Source organism: Hemitrygon akajei, chromosome 15, assembly GCF_048418815.1.
Source record: "Hemitrygon akajei chromosome 15, sHemAka1.3, whole genome shotgun sequence".
Taxonomy (NCBI): domain Eukaryota; kingdom Metazoa; phylum Chordata; class Chondrichthyes; order Myliobatiformes; family Dasyatidae; genus Hemitrygon; species Hemitrygon akajei.
Window position 1 is genome coordinate 37,884,472 of NC_133138.1, and position 22,010 is coordinate 37,906,481.

Below are 22,010 nucleotides of genomic sequence, written 5' to 3' on the forward strand. Positions count from 1 at the left end.
ACAGGCAGCACATTCCAGTCACTCACCACTCAGTGTCAAAAAAAAATACACACTTGCCCCTCGCATCCCCTTTTGGCTCATCTAAGTGCCTGCCCCTTCATATTGTTAGGCAGATTGTAGGGCAAAATTGCAGTCAGTGGGATGAGCTGATGTGTAACATGAGTACAAAATGAAAAAGAGTGAAGAATGCAGGACTGAAGGTGTTAATTTGAATGCATGCAGTACTGGGAATAAGGTAGATCTTGTAGTGCAGTTAGAGATTGGCAGGTATGATGTAGTGGGCATCACTGAGAGTTGGCTGAAAGAAGATCATACTTGGGAACTTAATATCCAAGGATACACCGTGCATTGAAAGGACAGGCAGGTAGGCATAGGGAGTGGGGTGGCTCTGCTGGTTAAAAAATGAAATCAAATCCTTAGGAAGACGTGACACAGGATTGAAAAATGTAAAATTCTTGGGGGTAAAGTTAAGAAACTGCAAGGGTAAAGGCCTTGATAGGAGTAATATACAGGCTCATGAACAGTAGCCTGGATGTGGGATATGAATTCCAATGGGGAAAGAGGAAAGGCATGTAAGGCCCATGTTACAATAGTCATGGTGGATTTCAATATGCCGGTCAATGGGAAAATCAAGTTAGTCCCGGATCCTAAGAGAGGGAATTTGCAGAATGCCTGTGAGATGGCTTTTTAGAGCAGCTTGTGGTTGAGGTCACTAGGGGAAAAACAATTCTGGATTGGGTGTTGTTCAGTATTTGATTAGGGAGCTTAAAAGAAAGGAACCCGTAGGAGCCAGTGATCAAATATAGTTTGAGAGGGAGAAGATAGTCAGATCTATCAGTATTACAATGGAGTAAAGGGAGTTAGAGGCATGAGAGAGGAGATGGCCAAATTTGAATGGAAGGAGACACGAGCAGAGATGGCAGAAGAGCAATGACTAGAGTTTTTGGGGGCAATTCAGAAAGGGGAAGTAGAAATGTGTTCCAAAGATGAAATAGTGTTCTAACAGGAGGATGAGGTAACCACGGGTGACTTGGGAAGTCAAAGACAGTATAAAGCAAGAGTGGGCATATAATATAGCAAAAATTAGTGGGAAGGTAGAGGATTGGGAAGCATTTTAAAAACCAAGAGAAGGCAACTAAAGATACCATGAGGAAAGAAAAGATGAACTATGAAGGTAAGCTAGCTAAAAATATCAAAGAGGATACCAAATGTTTTTTCAGATTTATAAAGAGTAAAAGAGACGAGAGTGGATATTAGACCACTGGAAAATGATGCCGGAGAGATAGCACTGAGGACAAAAAATTGGCAGGTGAGCTTAAGTATTTTTCCATCATTCTTCACTATGGAAGACACTAGTTCAAGAAGTCAAGCCAGAAGTTCAAGAGTATCAGTGGGCAGAAGCGGGTGTGGTTGCTGTTAATTGGGAGAAGATGCTTGGAAAGCTGAAAGGTCTGAAGGTAGGTAAGTCAGCTGGACCAGATAGATTACACTGTAGGGTTTGAAAGAAGTTCCTGAAGAGATTGTGAAGGCATTAGTAATGATCTTACAGGAATCACTACATTCTGGCATGGTTCCTGAGGACTGGAAAATTGCAAGTGTCATTCCACTCTTTAAGAAGGAAGAGAGGCAGAAGAAAAGAAATTATAGGCTAGTTCGCCTGACTTCAGTGGTTGGGAAGATGATGGAGTCTATTATTCAGGATGAGGTTTCAGGGAACTTGGAAACACATGATAAAGTAGGGCAGCATGGTTTCCTTCAGAGGAAATCTTGCCTGACAAATCTGTTGGAGTTCTTTGAGGAAATAACAGGCAGGATAGACAAAGGAGAGTCAGTCAGTGGATGTTGTTTACTTGGATTTTCAGAAGGGCTGTGACAAGGTGCCACACATGGAGCTGCTTAACAAGATAAGAATCCATGATATTATAGGGAAGATACTAGCATTGATAGAAGATTGTGTGATTAGAAAGATGCAAAGAGTTGGAATAAAAAGGGTCTATTCTGGTTGCCTGTGATGCTCCTCAGAGGTCAGTGTTGGGACTACTTTTTTCACTTTATATGTCACCTATTTGAATGATGGAATTGATGGTTTTGTGACCAAGTTTGCAGACAATACAATGATAGGTGGAGGGGCAAGTTGTGTTGAGGAAGTCTGCAGAAGGACTTGGACAGATTGGGAGAAGGGGCAAAGAAGTGGAAGATAGAATATAGTGTAGAGAAATGTTTGGGCATGTATTTTTGTAGAAGAAGGTGTAGACTATTTTCTGAATGGGGAGAACATTCAAAAATAAAAGGTGCAAAGGGACGTGGGAGTTAACTTACAGGTTGAGTCGGTGGTAAGAAAGGCAAATGTAACCGGCATTCATTTCAAGAGGACTAGAATATAAGAGCAAGGATGTGATACTGAGGCTTTACAAGGCATCGGTCAGATCACACTTGTTGTATTGTGAATAGTTTTGGGCCTCTTATCTAAGAAAAAATATGCTGATATTGGTTCATGACAATGATCCCAGGAATGAAAGGGTTAACGTATGAAGAGCATTTGATGGCTCTGGGCCTGTACTCTGGAGTTCGTAAGAATGGGGAGAGGATGCTTTCTATAGTAGGTGAGTGTAAGACCAGAGGGCACAGCCTCAGAATAGTGGAACATCTAGTTAGAACAGAGATTAGAAACATAGAAAACCTACAGCACAAAACAGGCCCTTCAACCTACAAAGTTGTGCCAAATATGTCCCTACCTTAGAAATTACTAGGCTTACCCTTAGCCCTCTATTTTTCTAAACTCCATGTACCTATCCAAAAATCTCTTAAAAGACCCTATCGTATCCGCCTCCACCACCGTTGCCGGCAGCCCATTCCACGCACTCACCACTTTCTGTGTAAGAAAAAAAAAACTTGCCCCTGACATCTCCTCTGTACCTACTCCCCAGCACTTAAACATATGCCCTCTTGTGGCAAACATGTCAGCCCTGGGAAAAAGCCTCTGACTATCCACATGATCAATGCCTCTCATCATCTTATACAGCTCTATCAGGTCACCTCTCATCCTCCACCCCTCCAAGGCGAAAAGGCCAAGTTCACTCAACCTATTCTTATAAGGCATGCTCCCCAATCCAGGCAACATCTTTGTAAATCTCCTCTGCACCCTTTCAATGGCTTCCAGCCCCTTCCTGTAGTGAGGCAACCAGAACTGAGCACAGTACTCCAAGTGGGGTCTGACCAGGGTTCTATATAGCGGCAACATTACCTCTCGGCTCCTAAATTCAATTCCATGATTGATGATGGCCAATACACCGTATGCCTTCTTAACCACAGCGTCAACCTGTGCAGTTGCTTTGAGTGTCCTATGGACTCGGATCCCAAGATCCCTCTGATCCTCCACACTGCCAAGAGTCTTACCATTAATATGATATTCTGCCATCATATTTGACCTACCAAAATCAACCACTTCACACTTCTGTGGGTTGAACTCCATCTGCCACTTCTCAGCCCAGTTTTGCATCCTATTAATGTCTCGATGTAACCCCTGACAGCCCTCCACTGTCCACAACACTTCCAACCTTTGTGTCATCAGCAAACTTACAAACCCATCCCTCCACTTCCTCATCCAGGTCATTTATAAAAATCATGAAGAGTAAGGGTCCCAGAATAGATCCCTGAGGCACACCACTGGTCACCAACCTCCATACAGAATATGACCTGTCTACAACCACTCTTTGCCTTCTGTGGCAAGCCAGTTCTGGATCCACAAAGCAATGTCCCCTTGGATCCCATGCTTCCTTACTTTCTCAATAAGCCTTGCATGGGGTACCTTATCAAATGCCTTGCTGAAATCCAAATGCACTGCATCTACTGCTCTTCCTTCATTAATGTGTTTAGTCACATGCTCAAAAAATTCAGTCAGGCTCGTAAGGCATGACCTGCCCTTGACAAAGCCATGCTGACTATTCCTAAAGATATTATACCTCTCTAAATGTTCATAAATCCTGCCTCTCAGGATCTTCTCCATCAGCTTACCAACCACTGAAGTAAGACTCACTGGTCTATAATTTCCTGGGCTATCTCTACTCCCTTTCTTGAATAAAGGAACAAAATCCGCAACCCTCTGATCCTCTGGAACCTCTCCCATCCTCATTGATGATTCAAAGATCATCGCCAGAGGCTCAACAATCTCCTCCCTCGCCTCCCACTGTAGCCTGGGGTACATCTCATCCGGTCCCGGCAACTTATCCAACTTGATGCTTTCCAAAAGCTCCAGCACATCCTCTTTCTTAATACCTACATGCTCAAGCTTTTCAGTCTGCTGCAAATCATCATTGCAATCACCAAGATCCTTTTCCATAGTGAATACTGAAGTAAAGTATTCATTAAGTACTTCTGCTATTTCCTCCTGTTCCATACACACTTTCCCACTGTCACACTTGATAGGTCCTATTCTTTCGAGTCTTACCCTCTTGCTCTTCACATACTTGTAGAATGCCTTGGGGTTTTCCTTAATCCTGCCCGTCAGAGCCTTCTCATGGCCCTTTGGCTCTCCTAACTTCCTTTTTAAGCTCCTTCCTGTTAGCCTTATAATCTTCTAGATCTCTAACAGTACCTAGATCTCAACTTTTTGTAAGCTTTTCTTCTTGACTAGATTTATTACAGCCTTTGTACACCATGGTTCCTGTACCTTACCAACTCTTCCCTGTCTCATTAGAACATACCTTTGCAGAACGCCACACAAATATCTCCTGAACATTTACCATATTTCTTCCGTACTTTTCCCTGAGAACATCTGTTCCCAATTTAAGCTTCCGATTTCCTGCCTGATAGCCTCATAATTCCCTTTACTCCAAGTTCTTTAGCTAAAGGGTGGTGAATCTGGATTTCATTGCCATGGCTGGCTGTGGAGACAAAGTCATTGAGTATATTTAAAACAAAGCTTGATAGGTTCTTAATTAGCAGGTCAAAACTTATGGGAAGAAGGCAGGAGAATGGGATTGAGAGGTAATGATGTAGTAGGCGTGAAGGGCCGAATGGCCTAATTCTGCTCCTGTGTGTTATGGCCATGGTTTAATTAGAGATTTCAACCCTGGAACAAAGAAACTGCTTGTCTTTTCTATTTGTTTCTCTCAATCATATAAACATCTGTCAGATGTCCCATCAGCCTCCGCTGCACCAGAGAAAGCAACACAAGTTTGTCAAACCTCATTACATTAAGCCATCTAAGTGGCTGAGCTTTGCAAATACCTTGCCTCTCCAACTTCCCACAGACATAAACTTGCACAAGTGTTATTTTCAAGATTATTTTCCTTCTTTAAGAATTGAAATATTAGATGAAAAAATAAGCAAGCTCCCAGTCAATCACCAAGACCTTTCATGTGAGTTACTCTTTGCCAATAAAAGTTGGCTGATATTCAGCCTTTGCACCTGTGAGAGTTGATTGGCAAACCTCAGAGCAGATAAATTCAACAACTTGTTTTTATGCAGCATTCCAGGGGATGGAAATGGAACATTTTAATTAAATTAATTTCAGAAAGATTAAATATTAAAGATTACCTTTATTTGTCGCAAGCACATCAAAATATACAGTGAAGTGTGTCGATTGCATCAACAACTTCAAGAATAAATTATTTGAATAATTTGCATTATTAAGCCCATGTCCCATCTTTATTTCCCAATTTAATTAACAAATCTCCATAGCTGATTTAACATGGTCACAGATTTTAAATTTGCAGTTTCTTTGTTAACAAGTTCAGCCTCTGCACAGATACAGGATGTAATGCAACTAGGTAACGTTCTGTTTGTCAGAGATTTAACTAGCTTCAGCTCGGGGAAGTGATTGAACTATAAAGATGGTAATTGTTTGCTCGTTGGGAAAGCAAATGTCTCATTCAGATGAAGCGTGTAATGATTGTATATGGACAGAGCCATGTGGATATTTGCAGGTGCAAGATTTGGGCAGTCTTTAACATAATTATGATGGGAGAACATTGCAAAGACATTATGCTATTGGTGCGTATTTTCCTTAATTTTGCACTGAAGAATAGTGTTAGATATATAATGGATGCTTTGAGTCTGGATCCTATAAACAACCTATTATGTGTATGATTCACACACGCAATTACCTGAAATAAGTGCTTATTCTCTGAGAATAGAAATTAAATTTTGAATAAAGAGAGGAAAGGTCTGTGTCTCAATGGTGCTGCCTCATTAGTTCCACTACACTTTCCCACACTGAAGTTGATCTGACCTGTTATAGTGGCAGAAACCCATTTAAATGCAATTACCTTCTGGCTGAATGTTCAGGGAAAATAATTCTTCGCTTGTATAAATTTTTACCTTTTTAAAAATTTCAATGCAGCTCTCACTTGTTTTTCAAAGACAAATGATGAAACTAAAACAAAAGCTGCTATGAATTCTGAGAGAAATTGCACAAGAAACAACACACAAGGGGAATTGAAGGACAGCAGAGGAAAATTGGGTTATAATCATAAACAATACACACACACAAAATGCTGGAGGAACTCTATGGTCAGGTGCAGATCGGTGGAGCTAGGCAAAGTAGTTTGACACAGACCAGACAAGCTGAAGGGCTTTTTTCTGTGCTGTAGTGCTCTAGAGAGTCTAGAGCAGGGGTTCCAAACCTGGGGCCCACAGACCCCTTGCTCAATGGTGTTGTTCCATGGCATAAAAAAATGGTGGGAACTCCAGATCTAGAGTGTTCAGAGTCTTGGTGCTTTTTTTGGTGCCTTACCTAAGAAAAGATGTGCTATCATTGGAGGGTGTGAGGATTGCTCTGAGCCTGTACTCGCTGAAGTTTAGCAGAATGAGGGGGGATCTCATTGAAACCTATCAAATATTAAACAGCCTTGATAGAATGGGTGTGGAGAGGATGCTACCTGTGGTGTGGGACTCCAAGACCAGAGGGCACAACCTCAGAATATAAGGATGTCCTTTTAGAACAGAGATGAGGAATATCTATAGTCGGAGGGTGGTGAATCTGTGCAGTTTATTACCAGAGAAGGCTGGTGAGGTCAAGCCATTGGCATATTTGTCTTATGTCTTATAAACCCTATAACTCAGTAAGTCAGGCTCACTAGAGGGAAATAAGAGGTCAATGTTTCAGGCCGAGACCATTCGTTAGGGCTTGTAACGTTGAGTTTAATTCTGCAACAGAATTCTCCTCTTCCAAAATTTGCTATTTTACACCAATTGTGAGATGTGAAACTAAAAGAGGAGCCAATGGAGGGGATTTTCTGTTGTAGGGGTGGGGTCTGCTGGAGACTTGGCAAAAGGAGGGAAGATTCATCAGCAAAATGAAGTGGTGAAGGGGTATCAGAGACGAAAGGAGGGCATTAATCACATCAACATTAGTTTTGATCTGTCTTTCCATTTTTACTTGTTTTTCTCCATAGTGTCAGCAGATATCAATTAAGTGGCTTTTCCTCCTTCCTGATCATCCCATGCTGTAACAGCATTGAAAAGAAATTTTGGACAGCTTCACTGATAGGAGAACGAGGAAAGCGTCTTCTCCAGTTAACCTGACCTTGAAAACTCACACTCATTCCTCAAACATGCTTTATTTTACTTGTGTACAAAGAGAACAGCATGGCCTCTGTTTTGAAGTCTGCACAGAGTAAAGCCATTTTTATACAGAATTGACCAGCAGTTACAGATATTGACTATTTGGTATTTGTGTATGTTTGAATTACTTACTTGCAGGATCAATCACCATTCACTTCATTTTAAAATCTTTTTATTATTATTGAAGATCAACAAAAAAAGATACATTGAGTCAGTATGTCATTCTATACAATAAAAAATTAAATTAGCAAATAACTGATTAACAAAGCTAAGCAATATATCAATAATAAGAGAAAATAAAGTGTTAAGTATAAAAAAACCCTACTAAATGAAAATAAAACAAACAAAAAAGAACCCATTGGGAGCAAGCTTCCATATAAAAAAATACCAATCTGCCAACTCAAATCCATTAAAAAAAAATTGGAAGGAAACCATATTAATTAACTCAAATCAAATGATAGTAGCGGGCGAATGAACCCCATCTTTTCTCAAAATCAAATCGAGGATCGAAAGTTCGACTTCTGATTTTCTCTAAACTAAGGCATAACATCACCTGAGAGAACCATTGTATCAAAATAGGAGCAGAAATATCTTTCCAGTTTAACAAAATCGCCCTTCTGGCCAATAATGTAACAAATGCAATTACAAGTTGGTCTGATGAAGAAATACCATGAATATATTGAGGGACTATACTGAATAAAACTGTCAATTTATTAGGTTGTAAATTAATTTTTAAAACTTCAGAAATTGTAGAGAAAATAGACTTTCAAAAATGTTTCAGTGCAGAACACGACCAAAACATTAGTGTCAATGTAGCTGTCTCGGTTTTACATCTGTCACACTGATTATTAACATTAGAAAACATTTTAGACAGCCTCTCCTTTGTTAAATAGTAACGATGTACAATTTAAAATTGAATTAGAGAGTGATTGGCACAGATCGAAGAAGAGTTAACCAACTTCAAATTCCGCAACCAGTCTTCTGTTATCAGGGTCATGTTAAGCTCTCTCTCCCAATCTTGCTTAATCTTAAGTGAAGGATAATTGTGCTGTTGTAACAATAAATTATAAATTTTCCCAATAAAACCCTTCACTAAAGGATTCATTTAAAAAATAATATCTAACAGGTCAGAATCTTGAATCACCATTTACAATAAAGGTTTTAAAAGTCAATAAAAACTACAAGTTAACAACTGATGATACTTTGAAGTTGGTAAAGTAATTGTCCCTTAGTAGGTTTGTGTTCCCTGAATCCTTCTGTTACATTCTTATCTCGTCTCCGTAAGCCAAAATGACTCCGATAGTTTGTGCAAAGGGAGGCTATGCTCTTCAAAGATCTTTTTTCTTGTCTGGGCTGCCTGCACTCTATCTCTAAATTCTGGACATTTTGTTAACCCTTGCCTTGCTCTAACTTCCACAAAAGGTTCAGAGGGACGTGGGTCAAATCTGGAGAAATGAGACGTGCTTAGATAGACATCTTTGGTGACATGACTCTGACCACCTCACCCCAGTAACAGTAAATTTCCTTCATGGGCTTTAAGCAAATTTTGAAGAATTGTTATGAATAGCCACCAATTTTGTTGTTATAGAGTCATACAGTATGGAAACAGGACCTCTGGCCCAATTCATCTGTGCTGACCAAGATGTCTATCCAAGCAAGTACCACTTGCCTGTGTTTGGTCCAGGGGTTCCAAACCCTTTTTGTGCCATGGATCAATACCATTAAGCAAGGGGTCAGAGGACCCCAGGTTGGGAACCCCTGCTCTAAACCTTTCCTATACATGACCTGTCCAATGTCTTACCTTGTTTCAGTAATTCCAAAATGTTAAGTGTTGATATTGTACCTGCCTCTACCACTTCCTCTTCCATACACCCACCAACCTCTGTGTGGAAAAAGTTACACCTCTGGACCTTTTTAAATCTTCTCATCTTAAACTTATGCCATCTTCTGCTCTGCTTGGAAAAAAAAACAACTGTGACCACTTACCTTACTTGTGCCTCCTTATGATTTTATAAACATCTGATTTTATATATGTCAACTGCAGTGATGACTGGCTTCATGGCTGGAAGCTCAGTTTTGTGAGCTTTAGTTCTGAATGCTCTTTACCTACTTTTATTGTTTACATGATTTGTACTTATCTTGCACATTGGGTATTTAATGGTCCTTTTTAATGGGATCTATTTGGTTTCTTTGTTTTATTGGTGCCTGTAAGGAGGCGATCTCAAGGTTGTGTAATGTACACATATTATAATAATAAATGCACTTTGAACTTGAACATCTATATTCATCACTAGCAGAAAGATCAGTAGCTGTAGCTTGTACCATTTGTAACTGCTGACCTGAGGCTGGATCAGTATGGTGCCCAGTGTCGGGCTGGTTCATTCTCTGGTTTTTCATGTTTTTGCCAGGAGGTAGTAGTGTTCCTGTTTTGGTGAATAGGGTGAAAACAAACATGTGAAGGTAACCTTGCTGCACGTTTTAATATGTGGAGTCCAGAAAAGCCCTCTAACCTGGAGTGTCAAAAAGACATCCATTTGTCTCCTTAACAATAAGTTTCACAGATGTGAGTGAAATCTTCCAAATGCTCCAGAACACTGTGAAGGACTCCAAAGCAGAGCCATACTTCCTGTCGATTCTTCAGCATTTACTTCTGATTCGCAACGATTACCAAGCCAGGTAGGTGACTTCTTTCATGTTTCAGGTCCTGATGAAGGATCTCGGTGCAAAATGGCAACTCTGCATTCCTTTCCATAGATGCTGCCTGAGCTGCTGAGTTCCTCCAGCATTTTTTGGGGTTACTCTGGATTAGCAGCATCTGCAGAATCTCCTGTGGTTATAATTTTTGCAAAGCTGTGTGACAGATGAAACAATTCACTACTTATTGAAAGTACTTTGGATTGTAGTACTCCCTTGCAGTTCTCATCTGTCCTTCTTCTGCTGCCATTCCTTTGTATGGTAGTGTGACCCGCAGTTCAGTGTAATCCAAACATGCATGGTGGCATAGCGGTTTGCACAACACTTTACAGCCCCTGCTGTAAGATTGGGGTCTGATTCCTGCTACTGCCTGTAAGGAGATTGGATGTACTCCCCATGACTACGTGGGTTTCGTCCAAGTGCCGTAGTTTCCTCCCACTTTCTAGAGATGTACGGGTTAGGGTGGGTGAGTTGTGGGCATATCTGTGTTGATGCCGAAAGCATGGCAAGCTGATTTGGTTTGATGCTGACACTTTTCACTATATGTTTTGATGTCCATGTGACAAAAAGCTAATCCTTATTCAGCTATTATGCTATGTGCTTTGATGCTGGATGGCTTATGAAGGAAAGAACAGTTGTTTATAATCTGTTTGGAGAGACACGTGTGTTTTTTGGCGCCAACATGTTACCTCCTGAATTAATGTGAGATAGGTTAATGCTGGATAGCATTTTGTACTCAGGGTATGGGAGGCAAAACTAAGAGGCATAGGTGTAGGGTGAGAGGGGAAAAAATTTAAGAGACCCGAGGGACAACTTCTTTGTGCAGAGGAGGGTCTCTATATGGAATGAACGGCCAGACAAAGTGGCTGAGGCAGTTACAATTATATCATTTTAGCGCGCCGTGGAGAGCGTGACGCTTGGGGTTTTGGGGTTTGGAGTTCAATTCCGATGTCCTCTGTAAGGAAGTTTGTGCGTTCTTTCCTGTGCGTTCGTGGGTTTCCTCTGAGTGCTCTGCTTTCCTCCCACAGTCCAAAGACTTGCTGCTTAGTATGTTAATTGATCATTGTAAATCGTCCTGTGATTAGGCTGTAAGATTGGGGCTGTAAGATCCAACCAACTGACATTTTGTTTCTTTATTAACACTCCTCTGATGCATTGTGCATCTTACATGCTACTTGTGTGTTGCTTGTATGATCTTAAGAAGTGGATGGAGGCTAGAACTGTTTCCACTGGGGTGCAGGAAGCTGAGGGGTGACCTGAGTCTATCAAATCAGGAGGGGCTTACATAAGATGGATGGCCACAGTGCTTTTCCCCAGGGTACGTAGTCTAAAACCGGAGGGAGAGGGAAAAGTTTTAAAGGGGACCTTTTGTCAAGATTTTCAGCACAGAGGGTGACACATATATGGAAGGAACAGTCTGCAGAAATGATGAGAGGAGAGAATATATATAAATGTTCAAAAGATATTTTTGACAGGTTCAGGGATAGGAAGAATATGGGACAAACACAATCAAGTTTGACTTGCTCAGGTGAGCACCTTGGTTTGAATGCTGACTTAGGCTGAGGAGCTTGTGTGTTATGTAGCTTTATGATTCTAGTGTGTCCAAGAAAGGAATTATTGAGCCGGTTGTAAAAATGGGAGTGCTGAACTTGTGAGAGGGATGTGATCAGCTTCTACTGTATTTTCTCTTGGTACTTTTCCTTGTTCTGAAATTTGCAAGGTTGTTTTAGGAGGTTATTAATGAAAGCCCTAATAATTAAAGAGGAAATTGAAAGACTATGGATCATAAACAGGGTATACATTGCCCCAATAGTAATATCTACAATGGGTATCATCCTAAGGTCACTACACAATAACATTAAACAATTAGAGCTGCACAACAATATCAAGGCAAATCTCCAGAAAGCCACAATACTGGACACCGGAAATTGAGAAATGAGCATGCTTGGCTATGCAGGTTTTACCAGCTTGTGCTGAGGAAAAATAAAAATACAACAACAATAATAATAATAATTTTATAGAGCACTTTTCATTCAGATGATATAATTCAAAGGGCTTTATAATGGCATAGACGTACAAACTTGAAAATAAAATAAAAAATAAACCTGAAAATAGAAACCATGTTAAAAGCAAGGTTAAATAAATAGGATTTGAGCTGGCCTTTAAAAGTGTCAACTGAGTCTGCATCCCTTATAGTATTTGTTGCTGAATTCCACAGTTTTGGAGCGTAGTTCAAAAAAGCTAACCTGCAAATTATCTTCTGAGGGAGATCAGCAGCAGTCCTGAGAGCTCAAGCAGGATTATAAAACAAAAGTGAATCCGTGGTGTACTCCTGTCCCATACGATTTAAAAACAAGAAAAGAACTTCAAAATCAGTTCTAAAAGATATGGGAAGCCAATACAGAGTAGCTGGAACAAAAGTGATATGCTCCTGCATCCTGATTTTAGTTAAAAGTCCAGCAGCAGCATTTAATATTTTGTCATGTGTGGTGCTGTGCCTTGTATTTCTCCAAACTTTTCCTAGAAGCTGAATAGAGGCAAATTTTGGGAGCAAAATTCAACACTTTTGTTAATTTATTGAGCATATGATGGACACCAAATTTTTTCTTTGTATAATTGAAGACTGAGTGTTCTTTTTCAGATATAATTGTAGTGAATGATATGGAACTCTAGGTGGCAGTATTGCTCCACCAGTGAAGCCTTGTTTAGATTGCTTGGCGTGTCAGGATATCCAGGTTTGTTTGTTGCTGCCCCCGGAAAGAATTGTCTAATTTAGTGGTTGCATTTACTTTTTGAGAAGTGCGTCACTGCAATAACTTTTGACCATGTGATGCCAATGTCCATCCATCTTTAAGGTTATTCCTGAATTGTAAGGAACAGTGATTTTTGCAAATCTTTGCCTTGTGCGTGCAAAATTGGACCCATGGCTTTGTCATGCTTTTCCTCAGGTTCTGTTGCTTAGTGATCCATTTAGTCTGGGTCTCCAACTAGTTAACCAGAACCTTGCAAAACTTTTTGTTACTTCCATGGATAATCAAATGATTGGTCAAAGAGGTATGTTTCGAGGTCAGAAGGCAGCTGGTGGTAGAAGTCATACAGGCCCTTCAGCCCAACTGGACAATGCTGCGCAAGATTCCCATCTAAGCTCGTACCATTTGCCTGCGATTGCTCCATTTCCTATCTTTGTACCCATCCAAGTGTCTTTTTAAATGTCGTTAGTGTACCTCAACCACATCCTCTTATAGCCCACTCTCTGGGAGGAAAACATTTCCCCTTGTATTCCTATTAAATCTTGCTCCTCACATTAGACCAAAAGACGTAGCAGAATTAGGGTATTCACCCCATTGATTCTGTTCCCCACTTCCTTTCAATCCCATTTTCCTGTTTTCTCTTTAACCTAACCCCTTCCCCCCCTTTACTAATAAAGAACCTATCAACCTCCATTTTCAATATGCCTAATGACTCGGGCCCCCACAGCATCTGTGGCAATAAGTTGCACAGATTCTCCACCTTCTGGCTAAAGAAATTCATCCTCATCGCAGAATCAGAGCTATTAAGTTGAGTTGCAGTGGCAGTAGGGTGCCAACTCACCTTAAACCTGTGCCCTCTAGTTCAAAGACAAACTCAAAGTAAATTTCTTACCGAAGTTTATATATGGCCCCATTGAGATTAATTTCTTTTGCAAGCATTTACTGGAAAATAAACAAATATAACAGAATTTATGAGAACTATACATAAACAAAAGCTGATATACTACTGAAGTGTAAAAGAAAACTAATTGTGTCAGTTAATAAATAAGTAAATGGACAAATAAATAATACCAGGAATATGAGTTCTTGAAATTGAGTCTTTTGGTTGTGGAAGCAGTTCAGTGTTGAGGTGAGTGTTGTTACCCACACCAGTTAAGAGGCCTGATGGTTTTAGGTAATAACTGTCCGTGAATCTCATGGAGTGGGACCTCCTGCCTGATGGTAGTAGCAAGAAGAGAACATGGCCTGGATGATGGGGGTCCTTGATGATGTTTGCGGCTTGCTTGAGGTTTGTGAATGTGCTCAGTGGGGGAGCGGGTTTGGGCTTTGCCTGTGTTGAGCTGGGCTGTATCCACCACTTTCTGTAGACGTTTCCATCCTTGGTATTGTTGTTTCCATACTAGGCCATGATACAACTTGTCAGGGTATTCGTTCCTGTGCATCTATAGAAGTTCTTGATTTTCCCAGGAAAAAAAACTGTATACATTCACCCAACTTATGCTCCTCCTGATTTTATACGCATCTATAAGATTACCCCCCTCCTCCAGTGTTCCAATGAATAAAGTTCAAACCTGCTCAGCCTCTCCCCACAACTCATACCTCTCCTGGCAGCATGCTCATAAACATGGGTGGGGTAATAGGAGAGGATCAAACAGCAGATCCAAAAACAGTGGTGCTAAGAATTTTTCAGGAAGTTACAGTTTTGAAAAGAGGGAGTAATAGTTGACACAGTGGCGGGTTTTTATATTTGAGACTTGTTGATGGCAGTGGAAGTGAGCACTTCATAAGCACGAGATTCTGCAAATTCCTGAAATCCAGATTAACTAACAGAGACAGAAACTCAGCAAGTCAGGTAGCATCTGTGGAGAGAAATAAAGAGCAGAAGTTTCGGGCCCAGACCCTTCATCAGGACTGGAAAGAAAGCAGCAAGGAATTTGAATAAGAAAATGGGGGAGGGAACGAGCACAAGCAGGCAGGTGGTTAATGATACCAGGTGAAGGGGTAGATAGGTAGGTAGGTGGGGGAGGAAGGAATGAAGTGAAAAGCTGAGAGGTGATAGGTGGAAAAGGTAAGTGGTTGAAGAAGGAGGAATCTGATAGGAGAGGAGAGTGCACCAACAGGAGAAAGGATTTTGGACACTTTGCAGTTAATCATGGGGTTGAGAGGCTGCCTGATATCACTGGAATTCTAAACACCATCTATCCAGTTAAGTTGAATTGTTAGTGCAATTAGCTTGTCCAATGTGTGCATAGCAGCTGCACTCCAGTGCCAGGGAGGAAGAAATCAGAATGCACGCAAGCCAGCCCAGGCTTAGACTGAAAAAACAAAACACACTTGGAAAAAGACTTCAGCAACTGCCTCCCTTCCCCCTTCAGCTATTGAAACCAGTCCAGGAGATCACAGAGGGTACATGTTATCTGTAACGACACACAGGGTACGTGTTATTTATAAAGACACTTGTATTCCTAAATGATGCAATGTCTGCCCAGGATGAAATGAATGTATTATTCTTTTGATTCTTTATGGGTCTTTATTTTACTTTGTTCCTTTCAGCCGTCGCCAGACACAGTAAATTGTTTTTCTTTTAATCTGGCAAGAAAAGATTTTTCTGTACGCTACAGTAGCATTCAATATCTGATGAATTGACTTCAGACTGTAGGAAAACACTCCCTTGTTGTTCAGAGTGCATTTCAGGCCAGTTATGACGGCTGCAGTTCACTGCAGGCACAGTGTGTCGTTGCTGCTCCTTCTGAGTATCTTCGATGACACAATATTCTTTTTGTCCAAGCACACAGGATGAAGTTGAAGCAAGTTCCACAAATAATGTAGTATGTTAGCAGACTGTGAGGACGCAGGTCTGGACAACTGATGCAGAGAAACAAGATCAATTCTCACTCGGGCACCTAGGCAGTTTAAATTCATTTTAAATAAGTAAATGTAAATTTTAAAAGTGCTATCAGTACTGGTGATTGTGTAATGACTGGATTGTCATCTTCTGGCATCTTTACCTGTTCTGATATGTAAGTCAGTGACTGGCATCTGGAATGACTGAGCAAGTGATTCAAATCAAGAGGATTTGGGGAAGGCCAATGTCTGCTGACCTTCAAAGAACATGGAACCCCACAATGCAGTAAGGCCCTTTGGCCCATGATGCTTTGCTGACCTTGGAATCTTCTCTAAGATCAATCTAACCATTCCCTCCCACAGAGTGCTCCATTTTTCTATCATGCATGTACCTACCTAAGAGTCTGTTTAATATCCCTAATGTATCTGCCTCTGCTACCACCACCCTGGCAGGGTGTTCCACGTATCCACTGCTCTCTATATTTATAAAAAAAAACAAAATACAAAACTTGCTTCTGGTGTTCTCCCTTTACTTGCCTCCAGTCACATGGAAATTGTACCCCCTGGTTTTAGCTGTTTCTACCCTGGGAAAAAAGTTTCTGGCTTTCAAATTGATCTGTGCCTCTCATCAGCTTGCACGCCTCTATCAAGTCACCTCTCATCCTCCTTCGCTCCAAAGAGAAAAGCCTTAGCTCACTCAACCTATCCTCGTAGGACATGCCTTCTAATCTGGGCAGCATTCTGGTAAATCTCCTCCACACCCTCGCCAAAGCTTCCACATTCTTCTTATAATGAGGCGACCCAAACTGAACATACTTTTCCAAGAGCAAACACGAGGAAATCTGCAGATGCTGGAAATTCAAACAACAACACACACAAAATGCTGATGGAACACAGCAGGCCAAGTATGACCTAGCCAGGATTTTATAGAACTTCAACATTACCTCAGTCTCTTGAAATTAATCCCACAACTAATTAAGGCCAACATGCCATTCAGCTTCTTAAGAACCTTATCAACTTGCACAGGGATCTGTGGATGTGGACCCGAGGGTCCCTCTGTTCCTCCACTGCTAAGAAAATATGTCTTCTTCTTGGAAAATAATTAAAATTAAGTTTCCAGGGCATGCAGATATGCAGCCTGGCATGGAACTATAAATGCCCAGCAATGGAAGAGGCTGCAGAAGGTGGTGGATATAGCCCAGTCCATCACAGAGAAAGCCCTCCCCACCACTGAGCACATTTTACTGGAGCAGCATGGCTGAAAGAGCCAGAACGGCCCAATCTGCACTGTATAGTGTAATAATGGAACACTGTCACAAGAAAGCAGCATCCATCATTATAGGTGCCCACCATGCGGGCCATGCCCTCTTCACATTATTACCATCAGGCAGGAGGTACAGGAGACTCAAATTCCCACACAGTTTCAGGAACAGTTATTATACTACAACAATCAGGCTTCTGAGTCAATGTGGATATTGGACTAATTCAGTGACCTAGAGTCCGATTTTCAAGGACTCTTTACAACTCGTGCTCAGTTTCTTTTTTTGCATATTTGTTTGTCAGTCTTTGTCAATGTATATTTTTATATATAAACATGCCCAAGAAAATAAATCTCAAGGTAGTAAATGGTAACATACAGGGAATTTGAACTTTGAGAACACCTTTCAGCCAGTGTTAGATTGTGGCTAGTGAGGGCTGTTCAGGGCTTGGTTACTGCTGATGCATTTCACTTTGTAGCCCAGTTGCTCAGTGTATTCTGAGGTGCTTAAAAACACTTGATCAACTGCTATTGAGTAACAGCGCCTGCAGGTGGCAGCATTGCACTCTTAATACCATTTTCCATCACAGTATAATGTGCTTCAGACCAGGCAAAGACAAATCCTTTTAAATTGCATCCAAGAGATGAAATAGTATTTCTTTATATGAAATACTATCTGATAAACTGGTAAATTCTACTTCCCTCAGACTTTTTGAGTCTGCCCCATTACTGATGTACACTAAGATATTTTGACTTTTTATATTCTGAACCACATGGGACACTTGACCCGTTGTGGATATACTTTCTCAAACCCAAGGAAAGAACCTTCAGCCCTAGCTCCGTCATGGGACCATTCCTGCTGAGTAGAAAAATTCATAATCAAATTTATTATCATTGACATATATCGTGAAATTTCTTTGTTTTGTGGTAGCAATACAGTGTAAGACATAAAATATTACTGTAAGTCACAGTAAGAAGTATAACGGTGCAAGAAGAGAGCAAATAGTGAGGTGGTATTCATGGGCTTATGGATCATTCAGAAATCTGATGGTAGTGAGAAATAAGCTGTTCCTAAAATGTTGAGTGTGTGCCTTTAGTTCGCTGTGATGATAGTAATGAAAGAGGGGATGCCTTGGGTGGTGGCAATGTGGGTGTGCAAACTTGGGCTGTCTAGCTTCCCCACATGGCCCTGACCATGCTTCAGAGGTACCTCATTGCCTTTGAGGTGTGTTGGAATGTGCTGAGGTAGGGTAATACATCAACTCAGTGGTTATTATCCGCTGTTTAAAATGCCATTTAAAAGCCCCACAGCATATGCCGGTGTCTTCTAGCTTTACTTTGTTCTTCCTCTGGCTGATGGTCTTGTGGCCGCGTCCTCCTGCTCTTTTAATATCAATGTGCTTTGAAACCTCTGCCCATTAATGCATAAGTCATAGTGTGGATAGAACCAAAACCAGTACAACACAGGAATAGGCTCTTCGATCTGCAATGTTCTGCTGAACTAATTAAATGAATAATCAAATGCCTAACTAAACTAATCCCTTCTGCCTACTCAATATCTTCCCATTCTCTGGGCATTCATGTGCCTAGCTAAGAGTCTCTTGACTGCCTCTATCGTACTTGCCTCCCCATCATCCCAGGCAGCACAACCTGGGCACCCACCATATAACATATAACCATATAACAATTACAGCATGGTAACAGGCCATCTCAGCCCTTCTAGTCCGTGCCGAATGCTTACTCTCACCTAGTCCCACTGACCTGCACCCAGCTCATAACCCTCCATTCCCACCACTCTCCATGTTAACATCACTTTTGAACTTGCCCACTCACCTTAAATGCAAGCCATCTGATATTAAACGTTTAAACCTGGGGGGGAAGATACTCTATGCTGTTTAACCTTAAAAACCTCCTATCAGGTCTCTCCTCAGCCTCCACTGCTCCAGAGGAAACAACGTTAGATTGTCCTCTTTCTGAATATAACACATGTCCTCTAACTCAGACCAATCCTGGTGAACCTTTTCTGTACCCTTTCCAAGGCTTCCATATCCTTCCTGCAACAGGGCGATCAGAACTGAATGCAGAACAGTAATGCGGACAGATCCCGTTCTTCAATGCAATTTACTATAAAAATTCTGCTATTTTTGGTGAAATCTTCATGTAAATCCTTCATGCACGCCTTTCTTAATCAGTTTTAATCGATTTTAGGGATATTTTTGAAAAATTTCTGAGGCAGCAGTCCAGCTTTAAAAAATAATATATGCAGGGCTGGGGGCACGGCTTCATTTTGACAGGCAGCTGTCAGAAGCCACTTAGCTGTGGTGCTGTTTGCTTCTGAACAGTAGGTGGCAGTGTTGCCCTATACTTGCATATTTTTTGGAAAAGGGTGTTGTCTCAATGTGTATAAAAATATGTATTCTGGATACAAAGAATATTGTTTTTGTGTCCTATTTTTGCAGATGAAATTGTTGCCTTTGGTTTTTATGTGTAGATTTCTTACCACAGACAGTGGCTTGCTGCAATATGTTGTTGATCTTACTGAATTTGAGTGCAAAAAGGCTCCTTAATGCTGAACAGATGGTCTCAACAATGAGGACAGCTGCAGTGACAAACCACAGTCTGCTTTATAAGCTTGAAGAAAATGTTTTTGTAAATTAATGAGAAACGCTAAAAACCTTTCTTATTTTTCTTTCTTTTTAGGATAATGCTTTTACATGGTTTTTTGTTTTTCAGCAAGCAGGCAATGTTCCTGTGAGCTTCTGATCCATTTTCCTCCCTGGTCTCTGCATAGACTCCATTTTGCAACACGCAGCAATAAATATTTCTGTATTCTCACAAACCACCATTACTACCTTATGCAATCTCCATTCCCTGCACCTTCCTGCCTGCTTCAAATTTAATAGAAAATAGTCAGTAAAGGCTTACTGAAAGATTATACAGTAAGTGGGACAGATTGAGTAAATCCCCGTTAACCCTCTACAGATCTTATAAAAACATTGTTTGTTTTAAATTAAATCAAGAATTACAGACATTGCAAAATTACAGTGAACACCCTTTAAATTAAGTAACGTATCATTTAGTTTTGATTTTGAGATCAATGTGACCCTGGTTATTTTGTGTAAATTGAGTGCTGTTCTCTGAGAGCTTGTTACACTACAGCAGCCCCTTTTTCATCAGTCCATGGCTCAGTCATTGAGTTTCGCTGCCTTTGTTCTCTTTGAGACTCACACCAGTGTTTTCCAAATCTTCTCTAACCTTTCATAAACATTTGAAATGATTGAAGATTTTTTTCTGGGACTCCTACAGATAAATATTTGCCACGGGACTTTTCTTTGTGTCAGCTCGGCCCTGATGGGAGAAAAAAAACATGCACGATAAATTTTGCAGAGGTGAGGCAAAGGACATGTTGCTGAGCTGCGGAAAATAAATCTCCTGTTTAACTCCTTAAGATCCGGAACAGCTTTCAGCTTAAAACAGACAAGATTGGAGGCAGACTGCTGTGTGTGAGTGTGAACCGGGAAAGGTCAGTCTGCTGTGTCATGCAGTGGACTGTGATTTATCATGTCTCACGCACTTCCCCACTCGCCCACTGATTCTTTGTCTGAAATTCATCCCAAATGCTATTTCTGGCCTTTCAGTTATAAACACCAAAAGATTGCCATCTCATTGGAGATGGAGTCATTGAATAATACAGCATGGTACAGGCCTTTCAGCCCAACTTGTCCATGGTGCCCACAAAGCTGGTCCATATCCCCCTACACTCCTCCTGTCGCTGCACTTGGAGTCATAGTAGTTCAGATTGACCTTCTGCCTGTTCTGCCTATCAATAGACTGTGACCATTGGTGTCTCATGCACTTGCCCACTGACTCACTAACTCTTTGTCTGAAATGTATCCCAAATGCTACTCCTGCACTTTGACTGGTCAAGCTCAAAAGATTCCTAGCAATCAATAAGACCATAACACCCTAATACGTAGGAGCAAAATTAGGCCATTCAGCTCATCGAGCATGCTCCACCATCCTATCATTTATTATCCTTCTCAACCACGTTCTCTTGCCTTGTCCCTGTAACCTTTGACTCTTTTACTAATCAAGAATCTCCTCTTTAAACACACCCAGTGACTTGGCCTCCACGGCTGTCTGGGGCAATGAATTCGACAGATTCAGCACCTTCTGGCTAAAGAAATTCCTCCTCATCTCTGTTCTAAAAGAACATCCTTCTACTCTGAGGCTGTGCCCTGATCCTAGACTCACTCACCATAGGAAACATCCTCTCCTCGTCCACGCTATCTAGGCCTTTCATTTCCAGCCAGTACAGACCCAGAACTGACAAATGCTCCCTATATATTAACCCCTTCATTCTCAGGATGGAGACAGGCTGTTCAGCTGAACTCATCCATGGTGCCTACCAAGCTGCTCCCATTTTGCTCAGACTCCACACCCCTCCTATCCCTGTATTCAGCATCACAGCACAGAAGTGGGCCCTTCAGCCCATCTAATGTGTGCTGAATTATTCTGCCAAGTCAGATCAACGTGTACCTGGACTATAGGTCTCCATACCCCTTCCATCCATGTACTTATCCCAACCTCTGTGATGTTCAAATCAAACCTGCATCAACCACTCTGCTGCCAGCTTGTTCTACACTCTCACCACCCTCTGAGTGAAGAATTTTCTCCTCATGTTCCCCATAAACATTTCACCTTTCACCCTTAACCTATGACCTCTAGTTCTAGTCTCATCCAACCCAGTGGAAAAAAGCTGCTTGTATTTACCCTGTCTGTCTGTGAAAAAAAGTTTTTGCTCAGGTTCCTTTTTAAATCTTTCCTCTCTCACCTTAACCCTGAACGTTCTACTTTCTAGTTTACCTTCCCTGCGGAAAAAGATTATGTGCGTTTAT

At 41.1% G+C, this 22,010-nt stretch overlaps 1 protein-coding gene across 1 annotated transcript in view; it reads left to right on the top strand.

The window, feature by feature from the left end:
• Nucleotides 1–22,010, top strand: part of LOC140739252 (protein diaphanous homolog 1-like) — a 238,589-nt gene that overhangs the window by 155,866 nt on the left and 60,713 nt on the right. The window contains exon 12 of the mRNA XM_073067393.1: nucleotides 10,126–10,242. Within this exon, the coding sequence (XP_072923494.1) occupies nucleotides 10,126–10,242 (117 nt within the window). The remainder of the gene's footprint in view (nucleotides 1–10,125; nucleotides 10,243–22,010) is intronic.